At 39.9% G+C, this 20,957-nt stretch overlaps 1 protein-coding gene and 1 long non-coding RNA gene across 4 annotated transcripts; one reads left to right on the plus strand and one right to left on the minus strand.

Moving 5' to 3' along the window:
* Positions 1–1,789: 1,789 nt before the first annotated feature.
* On the plus strand, positions 1,790–15,484 carry impdh2 (IMP (inosine 5'-monophosphate) dehydrogenase 2). 2 transcript variants are annotated; one of them, XM_020089171.2, is made up of 15 exons: positions 1,806–2,213; positions 5,181–5,229; positions 5,949–6,050; positions 6,371–6,445; positions 6,857–7,063; positions 7,366–7,453; positions 7,593–7,792; positions 8,231–8,321; positions 9,124–9,219; positions 10,136–10,207; positions 12,540–12,683; positions 13,020–13,164; positions 13,570–13,713; positions 14,868–14,951; positions 15,089–15,484. In XM_020089171.2, exons 1-15 carry the CDS (start codon positions 2,116–2,118, stop codon positions 15,108–15,110), a joined length of 1,617 nt encoding a protein of 538 aa, XP_019944730.1. In that variant the 5' UTR covers positions 1,806–2,115; the 3' UTR covers positions 15,111–15,484. The 2 variants fall into 2 exon arrangements, with proteins under 2 accessions (XP_019944731.1, XP_019944730.1); XM_020089172.2 differs by lacking the exon at positions 10,136–10,207 and having other exon boundaries at positions 1,790–2,213.
* Positions 13,440–19,903, minus strand: LOC109630786 (uncharacterized). 2 transcript variants are annotated; one of them, XR_011243161.1, is made up of 4 exons: positions 19,753–19,903; positions 18,134–18,241; positions 16,865–17,082; positions 13,440–14,889 (listed from the first exon to the last, which is right to left on the minus strand). It is a non-coding gene; the product is annotated as an uncharacterized lncRNA (long non-coding RNA). The 2 variants fall into 2 exon arrangements; XR_011243162.1 differs by lacking the exon at positions 19,753–19,903 and adding an exon at positions 18,416–19,180.
* Between the last annotated feature and the right edge of the window lie 1,054 nt (positions 19,904–20,957).

Below are 20,957 nucleotides of genomic sequence, written 5' to 3' on the forward strand. Positions count from 1 at the left end.
ATGAAATTGGGTGATTGTCTTAAGTGGTTTGTTTCCTTCATTTTCTTTACTACTACAGGAGTAAATGTGATGAGTTAAATGAAATCTTGAGGAGATATGTATTACTATCTTAACGGGAGGCTCATATAAATTTTAACTTCAACATAAAACCACCTTGACTCTGATTTTTCAAGATTAACAAATTTTTTTTAGATAAAATTCAACTGAGATTTATAAACACAACCTTTGCTGTAAGCAGTTACACACCGATTAGTAATTATGAGCTTCACATAACTGAATCCATATTTCATGCCCCTTAGTTATTATAAAGTTTTTTTATAGGAATCCACACCACACTGAAGCACTGTCGTAGTCCTTTTTTCACCTCTGTCCATTTGTTTCTTTGTAAACAAGATTATGCAAAAGCTACTGGACAGATTACCACAAAATGAATGTGGTATGGATCAGAGAAGAACCTATTAAATTGGTGCAGATCTGGATAAGGAGTGGATTTTCATTTTTCACTTAAACAGTGAGAGATCATGTTTTTCAACATTTCCCTTGATTAATAGAGCTCAATGAAAATAAATCCGACATGTTTAGCGGAGAGATATTATGTGTGTGCAATTAGTGCACATCCAAATCAAAATGGTTTCATAGGGGGACTATCTGGTCTTGGACTGGGGTATACATTCTACTGAGCCCCATTCTGGTATTACACTGATAGGACATTCTCCATTATACAATAGAGCCCTCAAACATAAGTGTTCAATGTGCTGCTCATGAATCTCAGGAACGTCTTGTCTATATTTGAGTCTCAAGCATCTTTGCTGCCTATGTGGATCAAAGAAAGAAGTGTGCTGACTCTGTATTCCTACCCTCACTTTGACATTGATTAGTCAATGAGTACCATCAATGTAAAACAGTAAAAGGAGTCCAAAGGTGCTTTCAGTGGATTTAAAGGAAATAATGGGATTACATAAAAGTCTGTAGAATTACTTGTATGTTTCTCAACACATGCTGCAGAAACCCACATCACCTCTGACATTATCAGATTGGCATCTCATTTTATGCAGGTCCCAGCTCTGCATCTGCTACGGCCTAATATAGTTAGGTGTGATAGTGTGCCAACACAGTATTAACTGCCCCACTGCACTGCCTGACCCTACGCCTGTGACCCAGTTTCAGCTTCACACAGTAGTGTGGAGCTTGGGGGGGAGTGCACCTTCAAGGGTTTATCCCAAAGCACAACAGCCTCATAACATAAAACATCTGCATAGTGCTGAAAGATGATTGAAATTTCTTTGCATTTCTTACATTCAAGTATAAAAGACTATTATCAAATCTATAAAAATATATTAAGTAGAAATTTAGATTTGTACTCTTTTACATACAAAGATTTGTTATAGGACCCCTACGGACCCTGAGTGTAAATCATAGGTGTAAATTAAAGATTCATTATTTACCAAAGCCCTCACAAACCAATCTGTGCAGTACAGAAACTAACTGATGACCAATAGATGAAACAGACCTTAACAGATTAATCTTAAACAATTTTGTTTAATCATAAATCATAAATTAACACCAATCAAAAATGTCAAAACTTCACTGCCACTAGCTTTTGAAAATGATTTGTAATGAAAGTGAACTCAACATCCTTGTTTTTTAATGTTGATAAATTAGACATTGTCAATGAATCAATCTTATCATATGCAATGGTTAAATCATGAATATTCATCAGTATGATAATGTGTAGAAAAATAACCATTCAAGGTGCTAATTATAAATGGAGGGGGCGTGTCTGTCGGATGTGACGTCGGTCTCGGAAACACTGTCACAGGATAGTAGAGCACGTGTGGACGGAGGAGCCGCAGCAGAACGTGAGTAACGAGCGCGCGCAGGAAGAGAACACCTCGGTACCAGCCGGTGACACGCGGTGCACATCGTCTCCGCGGCTGAGGAGCGCGGGGCAGGACGGAGGAGTGACCGTGGAGGAGCACAGCGACACGGACGAGGAGGAACAAAGTTGTCGGTGTCTGTCCCCGGGCCTCCGTGTGCGCGTGTGTTGCCATCGCAGCTGGTTGAGTTTGGTCCATCATCAGCCGGGACCGAACACAGGACCGGGCGGCGGACGTCATGGCGGACTACCTGATCAGCGGGCAGACCGGTTACGTCCCCGATGACGGGTTATCGGGACAGCAGCTGTTCAACGGGGGAGACGGGCTCACGTACAAGTAAAGAACCGACCACCCCCACCACCCTGCACCGAGCTAAGCGACCTACGCGCAGCTTAAACCTAACCCACACGCTGCTGTGGGGGTTAGCCTAGCGTGCTAACACTAGTAGTCTGGAATGGGGGCACCGCTCCCTCCGGCTAAAGTGTGAAATTCGTCATCAGTGTGACATTAGGCTAGCTTAGCGTGGCTAACACCAAACCAAGTTGTTTACTAGCTGAGAAACACCGCAGCAGCATTCGTGTAAACACTGGAAACACGTAACAGGAGTGAAGGGTCCATCAGACACTTATGCTTTAACCACACAGACAGTTTAGTCTTTTCAGAGCAACAAGATACAATATATGAGAGTTATCACAGGCGGAGCAGTACACCTGATGATGAGTCAACTGAGCTTCATCTTTCCAGCAAGTGTTCTTACATTTACATTAAATCAAGGCCCGAGTTAGGAAGTAAACATGGGGGGGAGCTAAAATCCCACAGCTAATGTATTTTGTTATTTAAAACAATGTTTAAAACGGTATCGTAATTTTAATGTGTGCTTGGTAATATAAGACATAAGACAGCAAACGCATTAGGGTCCACAATGTTTGATATTTGATTGTATTATGTTCAAACAATGAACAGAAATATTACAGTGCAGTTATTTCAGCAAAAGGTTTGGATTGATTCCTACACTAACTTTCTCTTCAGTCATCTTTTGTCCTCCTCTCCGCTCCATGGTCATAGCATAACAGTTTTATTAGTATTATTATTATTATCATCCGGCCAGTTTGCAATTCAGTTTATTGGGGGGGGGGGGGACAATTTGACCATATTTAAACTTCCCTCCAATGACTATTTTGACTACTGCCCTGCATTAAATAATGCCAGAGCTTCAAGTGGTGTCTTCATTTTAACTTAAATGTAAAGGTTCAGTGTGTAGAATTTAGTGATATCTAGTGGTGAAGTGTCATGTTGCAGCTGAACACCCCTCACCTTACCCTCCCAAACATGAAAGACAACCTGTGGTAGCTTCAGTTGTCATGAAAATTCAAAAGGTGTTCCGTGTGTTCAGTTTGGGCTACTGTAAAAAAACATGGTGGCCTTTGCAGAGAGGACCTACTCCAGATGTAAATATAAAGTATTTAAATTTAAAGGGCCCATTCTAGAGTAAATAAAACAACAATTGGTACAATTTAGATGAAACACACTAGTGAAAACCTTGGTAGGATATTTTATATTCTATATTGCCAGTAGATCCCTTTCCTTTCCATTTTACACACTGTACCTTTTAAAGTGAAGTTATTATCAGCCTAAAGAATGAAATTCATCAGAAGAAATGGAAATAATGTTTCTGTACTCTGATATATCTTCTTATAGAATATGATAACAGAAATTTCATGGTTGATCCACTGACAAATGTGAGTTATGAGGACAAAGTTCATCCATTGCCCCTCTGTAGAAATTTGAGCCACTGCATCACCAACTGAGCAGTGAAAGTTTTTGGCAGCAGAACTGATGAACACATTGTCTGAGTCAGCGGTGAAGTTTTGTTTTTGCTTTGAACTAAACCCACAGTTTGTATTTGGTTTCTATGTTTTAAATCGTACACTGTCCATGTCCCTAATAACTGAACTAACTGGTTTAGAAAGTGAAAACAGTCTCTTGGAAATTAAACAGGGACGCGTTCCTCTGCACACATACTGCTCCCATTTATGGGTCCTGGCTTACTCAGGCCTGTGTGTGATGTTGGCCTGCGTGGAACCCGGCTAAATTTGGCCCCTGCTTAGTATTTGTCTATGCACTAAACAAACTATTGATGCGATGTACTTCATCATGGTTGTTGACACTTGTGACCAGCAGCTAAAAACAGGTTCAAGTCACAATGACATGGGAGCGAAAGTTGAAAATCACTACATTTGGCTCTCCAGGCTGTAGCCAGGAAACGTTTGGTGTTGTGGCTATTTGTCAACAAATTAGTTGATCGACACAAATTGAGTTAATTCTTCTTTTTTTTTTTTATCATAGATCAACGTTGTTTGGAATTTTTTATGTATTCCTTGATAAATGCCAACACAGTTCCTGCCTATAACATCTCAAAGCAAGTTTTATGTCATTTGAAAATGAATATCTTTGGGGTAAGACCTGTTGGTTAAATTGAGCCTTTAGCCTGAAGATGGCACTTGGGCCTCTCGGAGAATATATCTGATGTTTTTCACTGTTTTCAGTAGTTTGACGTAGATGAAGAACTATCAAGAATTGTATTATGGCAGTGATATCTTGCATCATTTATCTGCTATTCAGCATGATGTCTCAAGTTTGAAATTAAGAAAAGTGAGTTACTCCGCGTGTTTGTAAAGCAAAATTGTTTTTACCTGATAATTCTATAAAGTAATGAGCCAATCAAATGTTCTGTTAAATAATTAATTAGCACTGTGTTATTAGTACTAAGGTACATTAGTGTCAAAGCAAATATATACTTAACACCCTGTGATCCAATCAACCCATGATTCTACTGACTGATTTGATGCTGTTGGCGGCACATTAAAGTATAATAGTTAACTGAGTGACACATGTTCGGTCTCCTTCTGGTCTCACTGTCACTAGGTGCTCACTATGACTCAGACGCTACATTGATGGTCATGCCTTGCATCTCTGCATTTTACACATACCCCTCGCACTGTAACGTGACTCCGTCTGAGGATTCCCAAGAAAGAAATTCATATGGGCAATACGTCTGCTCTGAGTAGTTGAAGTCACATTTTTTTCCTTGAATACAGTCTTCTATTTCTGAACTGGAAAGTATTTACTTGGACATGCTCACAGAGTTGCGTTTTGTAAAGTGCACGTTTCAGCCCATGAAACCTGAGTGTTTCCTGTCTTCAGTTATGATTGGCTGAAGCAGGTTCGAAGTTGCTGAGCTGGACAGGTCTCATAAGGACCCCAAAGTCTAACCTCTTCTATCTTTTCTTGTCTCTCCTGCAGCGACTTTCTGATCCTGCCAGGTTACATCGACTTCACATCAGATCAAGTGGTGAGTTGCGATTGAGGACAATTATTTTTTAATTTACCAACACACGAAATCCGATTAACGCTGCTGTTGTGGCATTACACTAATCTGAGCTAGAGATGATATCCAGGGTTGGAGCACATGAGGTGAGTGAGGATTACCAGTGCAAATATCATCTCATCATTTTGGCTGCTTGTTGTTCCTAAACCCAAATATCATATTTTTTTAGATGGGACAGATCAGTTCTGTTTCAAATCTGCACCTGTAATCCTGACACAAATACATAATCGAGAAATCAATAAAAATAAGACACTGGAAGAAGTTTGACCCAAGTGTCCTTGCAACCTCAAGCTAACAACACATTTATTCAAGTATAAAAGACTATAAGCAAATTTATAAAAACATATTAATAAGTAGAAATTTATATTTTTGATTTTTTATATACAAAGATTTGTTATTGGACCCCTACTGACCCTGAATGTAAATTAAAGTTTCAATATTATATATATATATATATGCCTTATATATATATATATATATATATATATATATATATGAATGAATATATATATATATATATTCTTTTTTTTTTTTTAAAACTTCTAATAGCAGATTTCAATATTAAATTGTCCCGGTAAGATATGACACAATAAGACTGTGACATGTTCGAGTTTTGAATAAAAATGACTCATTGAAAGAATAAAAGACTGAACCAATGTTTTACTTGTCTGTCTTTTATCCAGGACCTGACATCAGCACTCACCAAACAAATCACCATGAAGACCCCCTTTGTCTCCTCTCCTATGGACACTGTCACAGAGGCCAACATGGCCATTGCTATGGCAGTAAGTAAAACACCAGCACTCTGTCAAAGCTTCTATATCCACAAAAATAAATGTGTCCGTTTTAAACGCTGTAACAGTAACTTCACATATATCTGAATGGATGTTAAAATATAAGTGCATAAAACAGACATACTTCTGCCAAGAGGTCATGTTTTTGTCCCTGGCCCATGGTTGGTTGGAGACTTTCTTTTGACATTTCCATGTGATAATTGATAGAGCTTTGTGAATAAGATCAGGCACATTTAGAGCTAGTTGTCACTACTGAGTGACATTCTAGTTGTTCCTGTCATGACGAACTCTAATATTTTGTCTCCTCACAGCTAACAGGTGGTATCGGTTTCATCCACCATAACTGCACTCCAGAATTTCAGGCGAATGAAGTTCGTAAAGTGAAGGTAATGATGATCTGTGGTTTTTTTTACTTTTTCATTTCATCTCCTCACTTGTATCGTTATATCGCTGGTTATTTTCAGTCTATTGTTTTCCTGTCCCCTTTCCTGTCTTTAAGCCTCCTGTCTTTCTCATGTCAGTGTCATGACTTTTTCCCCAGTCTCATGTTCTTTATTTCTTCTGATTGTTTGTTTTCATCTCACTATCTTCTTTTTTTTTTTTTTTGTTGTTGTCATTTTAGTCAGTTTGGTTGTAGATAGAACCTAATAGAACTTTATTTACCCAGCATCCTTTGCTCCTCTGCTGTAGGCAGTGATTTCTTTTTCTCCTTTACCACTGCTCTTTCTCCTGACCCCCCTTTTCTCTTCCTCATCCCCATCCCTGTATTTCCTCACCTCCTTCCCTCTCTCCTCCAGCGTTATGAGCAGGGCTTTATCACAGACCCCGTGGTGATGAGCCCCAACGAGTGCGTACAGGACGTCTTCCATGCCAAGGCTCGCCATGGCTTTTGTGGCATTCCCATCACAGACAACGGCAAAATGGGCGGCAAGCTGGTGGGCATCATTTCTTCCAGAGACATCGACTTCCTGAAGGAGGAGGACCACTACCTGCCACTCAGCCAGGTGGACATAATAGTACTTTGTGAAGATAAAGAACAGTGTTTTCCCCAAAAGCCAGACGTGTTTGGTAATACAGTGATGATTAATCATGAGCATAAAAAAGTTTCTAGAATTCAGGAACTCACATTTGCTGATGCATTCATCATTAGAATTTAAATTGGTAGTGAATCATAATACATTTTATGCTGACTAGATATGAAACAAGGAACCACATAAAAAAAGAAAAAAAAGAAATACTAGAACTTTTCACATTCTCCAAGAATAAATTCTGCATTTACATGGTTTTGGTGACACCATCTTCTCAGGTGATGACAAAGCGGGAAGACCTAGTGGTCGCCCCAGCTGGAGTAACGTTGAAAGAAGCCAATGAAATCCTCCAGAGAAGTAAGAAAGGTGAGATAAGTATTTAATCTTTTTCTCATAAATTCAACATGGAATATAAAAGTATGACTGAATAAAAGTATAACTGATTAACCTACACACTAGATGCATTAGTCTATATGGGTTTAATCCATGTGATTTCTTCCTGCAGGTAAATTGCCTATAGTGAACGAAGAGGGATCCTTGGTGTCCATCATCGCTCGCACAGACTTGAAGAAGAACAGAGACTTCCCTCTGGCCTCCAAAGATTCCCGTAAACAGCTGCTGTGTGGCGCTGCCATCGGTACCCACAACGATGACAAGTACCGACTGGATCTGCTGGTGCAGAGCGGGGTGGACGTGGTCGTACTGGTAAGCAGGACTTAAAATCTATTTACAATAAAGACAGGAGATAATGAAGTCTTAGAAATGTAGGGGACAAGTTATTTGGATTGTTCTATTTGGATCAGTTTAAGTCTTTGATGCAGGCTGGACTGGTTGGTTTTTATTCCCAAACCAATACAAACTGGTTTTCATCTTCATAACTAAGGAATCACTGCTGTAACTGATGGTGGGGAACAGACTGGAAGTGGGCTCTTGATTAAAATCAGTGATGCATCAGTATGTTGTTAAATGTGCTTCCACTGAGCACATTAATTAGAGATTATCTTTTTTAGATGGAAATCCATGTGAGATGAAAACTTGGTCTTGATCAAAACTTGATGGGAGCACATTTATTGCAGACTTCTTATTTTTATGTGGACGCTGAGCTGAACAAAGTGATGATTTGTGTTCTCTCTCTACCTCCAGGACTCATCTCAGGGCAACTCGATCTTCCAGATAAACATGATCAAATATATAAAAGAAAAGTACCCCCAAGTACAGGTCATCGGAGGCAATGGTAACTATACCTACATATGCAAATATAACCGTAGACTAATATATGGGCAAAAATCTTATTTGAGTCCAACTACCCATCCAAAGTACCAGACAGTGTCATAGAATAGATGCTGTTTGAACATTATATCATCAGCTGTGAGTACAAACAGGCAAATAACGTTTCTGAGCCCAAAACTTTGTTAGCAGTGTCAGTGACTGGTTGAGCTTCCCTAAAGCTTCTGGTTACATCCATTCTAAAAGGTATGAAAGGAGTCGTTTTAAAACCAACATCCTTGTTTTTTAAGTGTTTAAGCTAAAGTAAAATACATATTATGACTAATTTCCCCCAAAATCGGTGACTGTACACTGGTTTTTTAAAAAGCGAGTAAAACTGCAAATAAAAGGAGAAGAGTTTGCCTTTCTGTTTTCCCCCCCGGTGCGTCACTTCATGGCCACAACTGAAACGTTTGAACGAGAGTGAATGTCGATTGAGTCCATTACCATTGCAGACAAAAGCTGGTAGTCGAGTAGTGACTGATAAGAACCCATCAGGAAGTGAATATGAGTGACTTTGTCAACATCTGCAAACGTCTGTCTCTGCCTGTCCATGCTACAATTCAGTCCCAGGGTTTTCAAACTAAAATGGGTCCAGGGGAGTTTCCAAACTTCTGTACGAGTAGTTTGGACAGCTCTTGTTAAAAAAAAAAAAAATTTTTAAAAAGCAACAGCGATACATTTTAAACTAAAACATAGTGTGAATGTAGCCCTAACATTGACTACAGTTGTGTTCCGTTGTTTACGTTGTCTCCCCCTGTCTGCTGCAGTGGTGACTGCAGCTCAGGCGAAGAACCTCATCGATGCAGGAGTGGATGCGCTCAGAGTGGGGATGGGCAGCGGTTCCATCTGCATCACACAGGAAGGTGAGTCACTGATCAGCAACCAGCAGCATCGCTAACTGCTCCTCAGCGACAAAGCTGTGGTTACTGAATGTGCCAAAGGGAAAGCAATACGACTGGAAATGTTTAAGTCCAGTTTGCTTCATTGATCCCAAGACCTGGATGAGACGACAGTGTCAGTTTGACAGTGGCACCAAACATGCTTGTTGTATTCTGTGAAGTTTGTGTTAGTGTCAGACAGCTGACTTTGCAAAATGCACGCAGACCCTCAGGTGGAAACATTAGCGTTTTGATTTATACCCTCTCTGACACTTTGGATGCACTTTTTTGAGATGTTAAAAGTCTCTAGATTATCTTGTCTGATTTGCTGTGGCCAGTTTGTTAAAGAATACGAGCTACGTCTGATTGTGGTTCAGTTCGCAGGCTGATATTTCTCTCGGTCAAGTCAAGAATTTTAGGTATTGTGATGATCTGATATTTTAACCCCATGTAAAGACGAGCTGAACAGTTTAGAAACGTTGGTCAAATTGCATAGTTTGGGTTGTTGTTCCCAGAAAAATAGTTTTAAACTTGTTTTGGTGCTGACACTGGATTTGGATTTAGTTGTTTTAAATTAGGATGGAGTTTGTGGTCTTTTTCCAGACACAGTGAATATAAATGAGTGTTGTTCCTGTCTGTGCTTCTTCTTTTTGTTTCTTCATCTTTTCCAGGATTCTTTTTAAATCAAAAGCTTTTTTCGTTCTTCATTTTCTTGTGCTTATTGTTTTTTTCTTAATTTTTGTCTGTCATCTTCATCATGTTGTCATCGTTCCACCTACCTCCTCCTCTTTTTTATCATCTCTCCTCTCTTCTTTCCCCCTCTCAAATCTTCTCCCCTACCTCCTCCCCTCCACCCCTGTGTTTATATGGTGTGTGTGTGTGTGTGAGATTTTATGTCCAGCTCCCCCCAGTGTACCACCAGCAATAAAGCTCCACAGCCCCAAAACCCCAACCACTGTTACGGGATACAGTGGTAAGTTTGCCTTCCCCCCGGGGCTCTCATTGGCTCCAATATCAGTGTGACACCCCCCTTCACTTCACAGCCTGCTGCATTGATTGGTTAACAGCTTTGCTTCGGTAGAAGTAGTGGGGGTAGTGGTCGTAGGGTTTTTGTTTTGTTTTTGAGAGCTGGCTTTAGGGGTTTTGGGGTTCTGGGGTTTGCTTGTTCCCGCATCCTCACTAATCTGTCAGTCATCCTGAGCGGCTGTGGCTCCTCCTCCCCCCACTGTACTGACCCACTGCTCTCTGGTCCGGATGGTGTCATCCAATAGAAACACTGTCCACTCATATGTTTTGGTTGCCTATAGATACCATGGGTCCGATGGTGGCTGGTATAAGTCCAAACCCACTGTATTTTTTCTCCTTATCCTGAATTGTGATTTATTGTCCCCACATCCACCACCCTCCACCATTGTATCTCAACTATTTCTATCGTCCATTCTTAACACGGCAGTGGAATGAGCAAACAGCAGAGAGTGGCTCAGTGGTGGGGCAGGCAGTCACAGAGTGTCTGTTTAAGATAAAATAATCCTTTACTAGCCCTAGTTCTGGGATTTACATCGTGTAACAGCAGCAAACTGGATCATAACAAAAAGAAAGACCAGTAAAAAAATAATGAATATGTAAACATAAGACAATCTGAAAAATGGTATGATATACAGTGTAAACAGGATTAATCATACAAGATATTAAAATTGCAAATACAAACAAGTTTTGCTCAGTTAAATGAAACAACATCTGAGTGAGTGAGTTTGTAATTTAGTCACAGACCCTGATGCATGTGGTCTAGTGAGAGCAGTGCTGGTCACAGCATCCTGGAACGGCCTGTGATACCTCTCCCTGCCCCTCAGGTGAATCAGTCTGTCACTGAAGGAGGTGGTAATGCTGGTTGAGACCAGGCAGTCTTGTGTTTTCAGGTGGTGGCTTTGCCTCAAGACTTGAGTAGTTGGATTAAGATGGAGGCCTTTTTTCATCCATCTGTGCTCCACTCCAATGTCTTTCTCACACTCTCAGACTGCACACTGTGGCCTGCCTGCACATGCCTGTGGTTGTTGCACTCAAAGGTGACACATTTTGGATCTGACCTACAACTGTGTGCCAAAATCTACATGAATGTGATGTATATATTTCTCAAATGAGATGTGAACAGTGAGAAATAGTACTGCATCCAGGCTCATCACTCACATGTAGAACTGATCTTTATAAAATGCTGAATTCAAATGTATGTTCCTTGATAAATGGGCATCGCTTCTTCTGCAACAATTAAGTTGAAACACTGTTATATCATAATCTGCAGGATCTCTCTCTCTCTCTCTCTCTCTGTCTGTCTGTCTGTCTGAAGATGGTGTGCTTGCCAAATGTTGGTCTTTATTTCAATGTGTTTTAATACGTTTCTAATAAAGTGCTGATGCTGGACAGTTTTTACAATGAGCTTTTCACCGTGGTAATCCACTGTGGTTATAATGATATCGTCAGGAATTTGATTGTGGTTAATTATAAGCAGAAAAAACCGGTAACTGTTTCATCCCTTACTGTAACACAACACGTGTTCACACATTCAAGCCTCTTTCTGAGCTACTGTGAAGTCTGTAAGTGTCTAGTGCTGTAACAGTAGTTAATCTTTTGAGTTTGTGAGAATCAGACTTGCTCTCAAATCCCTGAATAAGATGCTCAGGAAGATGTGGTGGATTTATCTGCTGATGTGACTCGTTTAACTTCCTCATTCTCACATTGTTTAACCAACGTGACAACACGAATGCACGTGTTCCAAGCCTGTCTGCTCATTCACTTTTTTTAAAATCAAACATCACCCACTGTGAGTCTCAGTTGATCGAGTTGATCACATTTTTAGTCAGCGGACAACTCCTGTTCCCAGAGCTCTTCGGAGTTGAAAGTAGTTGAAAGAACAGTAAATCAGAAGATTCTATGTTCAGACACGTTTACAACAACACAAATCTCCGGAACGTTCAGACGAAAGGTGGAGCAGGGGCAGGATGTAACATCAATTCCCCTGTAGAGATCAAATTTTTTTTACAGCACATCAACACCAGCGTCAGCACTTATCACTTAAAGCTCTTGAATTTCTTTGTGTTAGATAGATAGATAAGGGTTTTATTCCAGCATTAGTCTGTAGCTTTGTGTGGTGGTTAGTTTTAGTTGTGTGTCATTTGGCAGAGGGAGGGTTGATGTGTGTATATATAGTGCAACACTATCCTGTAGTCTCTGGATGAGACTATATATGTATAAGTTGACCAACCTCTTCAGCTACACACATTTTCTTACATCATCTTTCTTCCCCCCATCAGTGCTGGCGTGTGGCAGACCCCAGGCCACAGCTGTCTATAAGGTCTCGGAGTACGCACGTCGTTTTGGTGTGCCCGTCATCGCTGACGGAGGCATCCAGAATGTCGGGCACATCGCCAAAGCTCTGGCACTGGGAGCATCCACAGGTAGGATACATGAGTGTTTCAGGGTCAGTGTGTAGAAGAGTTTATGATTTAAATATCTGGACATCGGAGGAGACTGATGTAATTAATTCTTGTTTTGAGGATGTATTTTTTTGTATGTCATATTTTTGAATCCATGGAAACAGGGTTTTAATGTGAGCTGTAGATTTTCAGATTTGGATGATGGGGTTTGTGCCGCTCAGTTGGAAACTAGGATTACACCAGAGGGAGGTGTAGAAGAAAAAACAAAAAATGTCCTCCATTTCCCCTTTAATCAAATGCTTTCAGTTGTCATTTCTATGATCCAGTCATTAACCTTCTCTCTTTCTCTATGTCCAGTGATGATGGGTTCTCTGCTGGCTGCCACTAGTGAAGCTCCGGGTGAATATTTCTTCTCTGACGGCATCAGACTGAAGAAGTACCGTGGCATGGGCTCTTTGGATGCCATGGACAAAAACCTGGGCTCCCAGACCAGATACTTCAGGTGCCGAACATTTGTTCTTCTACGGGTGAAATTAGAACAAAGCAAGAGACTCATTCTTAACCCCAGAGAGAAGAAAATCTTTTTCTTCCTGTTGCCTTTGTACTGTCGAGACATCTGTTGGTTCTTCCCAGATGACAACACTTCCTCATTTGATTTTCAGTGGTTTTCAGAGCAGCTGTTGAAGGACGATGAGACTGCTGAGAAAAGACAGTGCTAGAAATTTAAAATGTTTGTTGGGTTCAAAAACAAATAAGAAAAAACCTCAAAAGAGAAAATGTTCCGAAGTCATCAATCATTTTATTCACTTTTAGCCGCAAGGTGGCAGCACACAGCTCGTAGACGATCATCTGGTTTGAATACACCCGCCACTCTCCTCACTTCTCTTCTCCTCCTCTCCCCTTACAGTGAGAGCGATAAGATTAAAGTTGCTCAGGGTGTTTCTGGAGCGGTGCAGGACAAAGGCTCCATCCACAAGTTTATTCCATACCTGCTGGCCGGCATTCAGCACTCCTGTCAGGACATCGGTTCTAAGAGCCTCACACAGCTCAGGTAAACAAATACATCTTTTACAGCAACATTTATGCTGATGTTTAAATGTGGATAAACCTACAACTGACTTTTTTTTCCCTGTGCCACGAGAGGAGTTTGCCTTTCTGTTTTCTTTCCCCCAGCGAGTCACTGAAAACTGAGGCTCTCACCTCGCTGTCTGCCAAATTAGTTCACCCGGGTGTCATGTTTCCATCACCGCCGATCGGAGCCAGAGCAGATTAAAACCCATGACTGCTGCAGAGTCCATTGACCCGGGAGTGAATGCCGATACATTGCAGATAAAAGCCAGATGTTAGTGGTTGTAGTGACCAGTAGAAAGGGGCCTAGAGACACTAGTAACTGTGTGAAATCAGCCTGTGTAACAGTGAGTTTAACTGAGCCCTCTGAGGACCAATCAAAATAATGGTGATGTGGAAATGAATGTGGACAGAAACGTACATTTGAGTGGAATTTGTTGGGGGGTTGAATTTGTTTGGGATGAAATCATTTAAATGGTTGATTTAGCAAAAGCAAATAACTGCTGAATAATCAAAAAGCTTTAAATATAATGCTGCAATATTTAGGGCTGCGCACACTTGGCATTTAGGAAAGCCCAAATCAAAGCAGCCACTCTGGCCTCCACGCTGGGGACAGCTGTGTATGGAGTCTCATGTTTTCAGGTTGTTTGTGTGTTTGTCCACTGTATCTCTGGAATGGTACAATAGTTCATTAAATGAACTGAGTCAGAGGTCACAGTCACCTCACTCACCATGACTTTGTTTCTCATGCCTCATATTGAAATCCTTCTAATTCCTTACCACATATAAGTTGGTTTAACCAACTAAAGAGGCGATTGAATTCTTTCCATTGCCAGTGGAGGAGTTTGCCTTTTTTTTGTCTTTTCATGTCCTCTGGTGACATGAGTCTCCAGGGGACGCACTGAAAACTGAGAAGCTCTTTCACCTCGTTGTCTTGCCAAATTAGCACGTTCACCCTGGTGTCCCGTTTCCATCGCTGCAGATCGGAGCTGATTAAAACTGCAGAGTCATTTGACCCGGGAGTGAAAACTGATTGAATCCATTCCCATTACAAACACAAGCCAGATGTTAGTGGGTGTTAGTGGATTCTTTGACCAGTGGAAAAGGGGCTTTACAGTGTTTCTTTCCTTCTTGCAGAGCCATGATGTACTCTGGAGATCTGAAATTTGAAAAGAGAACATCATCAGCTCAGATGGAGGGTGGAGTCCACAGCCTGCACAGGTACACACACGTTTTTTCAAACTACACCAACTCAAATAAGTAACTCCGAGTTCTGTGTTGCATTATGTTTTAAGTTAAACCGCACAAACCTCTGTCCTCATGGATATTTATGTGATCACTTCTTCTCTCTCCCACAGTTACGAGAAACGTCTGTTTTGAGGACGTTTAGCCTGAAGATGAGGAATCCTTCCAAAAGACATTATGCAAACTCACATTCAAACACACTACTTGCCAGACCCTCTCGTTTTCATACTCTACACATGCAGACTAACTTTTCTTACAAAGGAGTCTAAAAAGATCAGTCGTAACACACACTCTTCCAAGGATCATCGGTCTTCCTGCCAGTGCCATCTATGCATCGTCTGTGTTTTTATCTGTTTGTGTGTGAAGGAGGGAACTAAGCATTTCTGTGTATTTATCAGTACATGTGTGATTGAATCCTCCAATGCCTTCATGTCTCCAGTTTACTGCTGTGTTCATTTTCTTTGGCAAAAAATTGTCCAATGATAATAAAGCTCTGGTTTTTTCCACAAGCTGCTGTTTGTCATGTTGTTTACAATGAAAAGCAGTTTTACACTTGTAATGTATTTTGACAGTTTTCTCAGGAGTTTTCTCCTGAGAAAACTGTCGCCTGAACAAACGAGAGATTTACTTTCTGATGAAAGAAACCAGGAGGAAATCCCTTCTTTAAACATATTTGTTTAGAGATGTGACGACTGTCCATGATACTCTGAAACTAAACAGCCATTTCAAACTGATAAAATTATAAACAGCCACTACGCATTTGATTATTTTTCAAGGCAGAATTTACAAAGGCTAAAGGCAGAAATGTTCTTTTCCATGGTGGGGGTTGAATGTTTTTAGGCCAAAAAATATCCTGGAATTACTTAAAACACTTTCTATAGTGTTTATTAAACTACATGGGAATAATTTGTATTGATTATAGGGATCATACTTGGAGATGTTTGACAAATGACTGCAAGAATTGAAATTATCACACGTGGCTGAAGCTGCTGTGGCATTAATACAAGACTCTTGGTTGAATTAACATGTTGAGCAACCAAACACTTTCCATATAATTATTAGAAACAAAATATGTATTTATCCCAAAAAAACCATCAAAATAAAAGGGATACTTACAATAAAAAAAATACTATTTTAGTTTTTGTAAGCAGTGGTGGATGTAACAAAAACATTTACTTTGTTACTGTACTTAAGTATCTTTTCACTTTGAATTTATATTAGCAAGTATATTCTTTCTCCCCCAAAACATATTTTCAAAGCACTGTTACACCCACAATAGATTCAGCAGAGTCCCTCACTAAGACTTACTTATTAATGACAATGCAAAAGTTTTAGTCGCAAAATCTGCAGCATCATTTATTCATATTGCAGCGTCTGTTCTATTGCTGTATTAAACAGAATACATCAGTAGACATTTTATTCATTAACTCAATTAGAAAAGGTACTGTGGTAGTTTTACTTGAGTACATTTATCTATATGTTTGTAGTTTTACTTCAGTAAAATGTTTGAGTACTTCCAGTACCACTGTTTGAAGGTTATGGAGGACAACAAGCGTAACACAAATAGTTACGAACATTGTTCATTTACAGCTGGTACTATAGATACCAAACTGCACTACATATAATTTTTATACCAATTATTTCACCTGACAAACTATAAAGTTTGATTTTAGAGAAAGGAGTTATTTACCAGAAGTTAAAGTTACCGAAATGTTATTTAATGAACTTTAAAGTAAAACAAAGCAATGTGGCATTCATTTCAGAATTCATTACACGGAGGTACAAGCCAGATGTTGCCAGTTTATCCGATCACGCTGCAAAATTATTAGTTGATAAGTAAAGAACATTCAATGTCACAGTTCCTTCCACCTTCTCTCCACCTCCCTCACCTCGTTCCCTGGGGCTGATGAACGTCTCCTGGGGGGAGGATCACATGCTCCACCACCAACTTCACCGGACTTTCCAGGCTGAAACCCAGACGGACTGATGGGACTCTTGCGGTCACAGTCTGTTGGTCACACCTGTCTCACATCATCTCACCTCGTCCATCATGTCACATGCAGGTGTTAGTGATTAACGCTGAGCGAGCGAGTCGGTTTACAGGCAACTGAAAGATCAGGGATTTTACATGAGGAAACAAGGATCATATGGAACGTTCATAATGCTTCATCACTGCAAATACTACTACTACTGCTACTAATACTACTGTTACTACTAATACTACTACTACTACTACTGCTAGTGTCACATCTGATACCATTAGCGAATGAATCATAGTATAGGTTCAGGTCTCTTTATATACAGTCTATGGTTCAGGTGCCTGAGCCTGTTTGACAGGACAGACGTAGAGCTCAGTTCGCCGTAAAATTGTTCTGATTACATATATTAGCTCCTGATCATACAGTATTATTATGATTTGTTTGTATGTTTTATTTAAGCAATACTACACAAAAGCAACAGGGCAGATTAGCATGCGACTTGGGTGAGAAATGTAGTTTGTGTCAGGGAAGAACCCAGAAAATTTAGGAATTTCTTTTCTTAAATTGCAAGATAGACATTTTTCAACATTATCAATTATTCCAGGGACTATTTCATGGATCTTGTTGAAAAAATAGAATCAGGAACATTAAGAGAACTGATCTCTAAGAAATTGTGCAATGTGGTGCAGCTTGTTTTAATTGAAGGGGACTGTCGGGCCTTGGTGAAGGTCTGTGCTGTACTGAGGACCACAGTTGAGTTTGTGATAACTAAATCCAGTCCGTGCTGATTTTATCCTTCATATTAAAGCTGCACATCAGACTGAGGCTACAATAACATCACATTAAGATGCAGTTCAATTCTTATAGTTATTTAAAACAGAAGAGCAGAATTGTGCTGCTGCACCTGAGGCTCAGATTGACTTGTGTAATCAGTGTTGTGCAGTGTTTAGTATAATATCTCTCTGGTGTCAGACGGCTAAACATGTGTTAACATTCAACATGCTTAAGAACATGTTGAAAAGTTTGGGAGGAAAGAATTGGAGAAAAAACGACATGAAAACATGAACATGCTTTTCCTTGAATATTCTGTATGTTATGTCATTTCTGAATTACAGAGTAAAGTTTTAGAGTAGAAATTAAAAACTGTGCAGAGTTAGGGTTCGTTGGAGGTGCAGTCACCTGTGGTCTTGAGTTTCACATCAGGGGGCCGAAGGATCTGTCTGGCTCACTAAAGAGTCAGGAAGCAGTGAGGGGCGTCAGTCACAGCGAATCACTGAATCACTGAAACTACAAAAATAAATACATGAATGAATAGAATAAAACTTGTGTGTGGTGGTATCCAGCCACAGATTGGATTTATTTGTTCAGGTTTCTGCCTTCGCCAACAACATGAAGCTAGGAACAATTTCACAGCGTTAAAAGTTTACATCTGATTCTCAGAAAGTTTCCAGTGAAACTCACCACAGCGACGTGGGTTTTGTTTGTCAAACACACAACGGACGGCTGTGGCTCGGGAGGTAAAGCGGGTCCACTAGCCAGAGGATTGGCAGTTCGATCCCTTTCTCCTCCGTTCCACGTGCCAAAGTGTCTTTGGGCAAGACAATGAACGCTAACGGCTGTACTGGTAATGTGTGACAGAGAAAGTGCTGCACACAGATCTGTGTATAAATGGCAAAAACTGTGGTGTAGACTGCTTTAAGGGGCTATTAAGATTATAGACACTGTATAAATTAAGACTATAAGCAACATGTAAATAGAGACTATTACCATTGAAACAAATGTCTGGAACCATTTAGTTTTTTTCTTTTCTGCTTCAGTCAAACTGAGGCTTTATTAAAAATAATCCTAACATTTTATCTTGACGTTAACTAGTGTGGACACTGAGAAAAGTGACAGTGAAGGTGAACACACTGTATCAAAGACATACATACTATTTAAGTGTCTGAATATCTCATATTGGAAAGGTTACGTTCAAATTATACCAGTGTCAATTCAGGTTTGATAAATGAGATGTAAGGCTAAATAATAATAAAACAAAAAAAGAGCATTTATATTATTCTAATAACATTTCTAAGGTCTCACCCTTACATGTAAAGTGTCTCTAGATATGTATGATGTGATTTGGTGCTATATCAATGAAATGGAGTATTTTAGAGTTCATCCAGGGACAAAGTGAAGACAAGATAGTAGTTGTTGTCTCTCTCCAGAGGAGAGGGAGTGGATAAAGGAAGGAAAGGAGGAGTTTTGTGTGATCAGGAGAAGTGAAAGTGAAATGAATCTCTGGAGAATATTTAAAGAGGAAGTGTCGACTCTGAGCTGTTAGTGGACGGGACCACAGCGTGGGGACACACTGACCTGAGATGTTGGTGAGCTGGAGAAATTTTAAGACGCCATTTAATCACTGCTTATTCATAAGTGTTCTTTTCTCGGCTGCTTTTTAACTTTCACTTTGCTTTCTTTCATTCCTCCTGCTTTCTTTTTTCCCTCTGAACACATTTTTCCTTTTATTCAACTTCTTAACTTTTCCACAAGTTCTCCTCCAATCTGTCTGTGTCTGCTAGATTGTACAGAATGTTTGTTCCATCATTGCTGTCATTTTTTAGAAAACATTCAGGTTTTCTTATCAGGGGTTGAAGTCTCGATGACAAACTGGAAACATGTTAGAGCTTGTGCTGTTTTATCCAAGTCTTCTTTCTTTCTTTCATTCTGCTGCCTCACTAGTTCATCATTTTCCAGGTTTACTTGAAACTTTCTAAGGACACAAGAGTACGAGGCAGCTTCAAATCAGTGTCTCAAACCTGTTTCATTCTCCACAGGAAGGAATCCTCATATGTAAATCACTTCCTTCATATCTTTTTTCAGCTCTCTTCTTCCTTTTATCGTCCCATCAGCTATCCCTCGTCAGGCTGACCTCTCGTGCTCCATAGAGCTCACTCTGCTCTGTCTCTCTGCAGATGACACACAACAGGTTTTTCGAGATGGAGCCGCAACACAAAAGAACTATTTATAAAGTGTGAAACTGTAAGTGATCGGTGAAGATTTTCTGCTGCGGTTTGTAACGGACAGTCCTGAAGGTGGTTTGATGGAGATTTAGTTTCAGCATTTTGAAAGTTGATCTTTTTTTTTTTTTTCACGTAAGCTTTGTCAGTTTGTCGGTTCAATCCTGCAAATGAAAGACTGTCGGGTTTTAAGCGGTTGCGATGCTTTAAAGAGATACCAAATTGCAAATATGGTCAATCATATATATGGTCAATCAAATTTGCTCATTAATATTTGTTCTGTCTTCACTCTGTTACCGCTGAGTGAATGGATGACTTTCAATGGTCGTCTTGTTTTACGTTTTATCATCCAGTGAACTCAGATTTCTCAGTTCTGCTTCTGCCGATGTTGTAAAAGAGTAAAAATGAAGAGTTAGTGTTTGAACAACTTAAGAGTGATGCAAAGAATTTGAGCCAGAGGAAGCTGAGGTGTTAGAACAACCCTATTCTTTTTCACAGTCCCACAATGCAAACCTGAGGCCTGAGATCATGAACATAAAAACATGTTTAACAGTAAGAGAGAGATTCTTACAAAACTCTGGTGAACTGAACCTTTAAAAGTATTACCACACATTTTAGCTTGGTGTTCACTTTTTTGTGTGCTGTACGCAAAGTAGGACGCTGTTCAGGATAAACCATACATGTCATTATCTGGCTGGTATCTAATATGCTTGTGTTCTTTCATTTTTTTCTTCAAATGAATGACATGTCACTTTAAAAAGCTGCAATTTAAAGAACAACAACTATGAAAATGTTTTTGTATTCTGCTAACGCTGCCATAAATTCTGATTAATTTGTTGCTGATAATTCTTCTTCTTAATCTTTTTTCCTTTTTATAACAATTGTTCCCGTCTCTTTAGCAATGCTATGCTGCCCAGACCTGAGCCCTGACCCTTGTTTTGGTGGGTGGGATTGTAACGGAACCCATAATGCAGCTGTGATTCTTGACTTCAGCTGGTTATGGC

This window comes from Paralichthys olivaceus, chromosome 6 (genome assembly GCF_024713975.1).
Source record: "Paralichthys olivaceus isolate ysfri-2021 chromosome 6, ASM2471397v2, whole genome shotgun sequence".
Taxonomy (NCBI): domain Eukaryota; kingdom Metazoa; phylum Chordata; class Actinopteri; order Pleuronectiformes; family Paralichthyidae; genus Paralichthys; species Paralichthys olivaceus.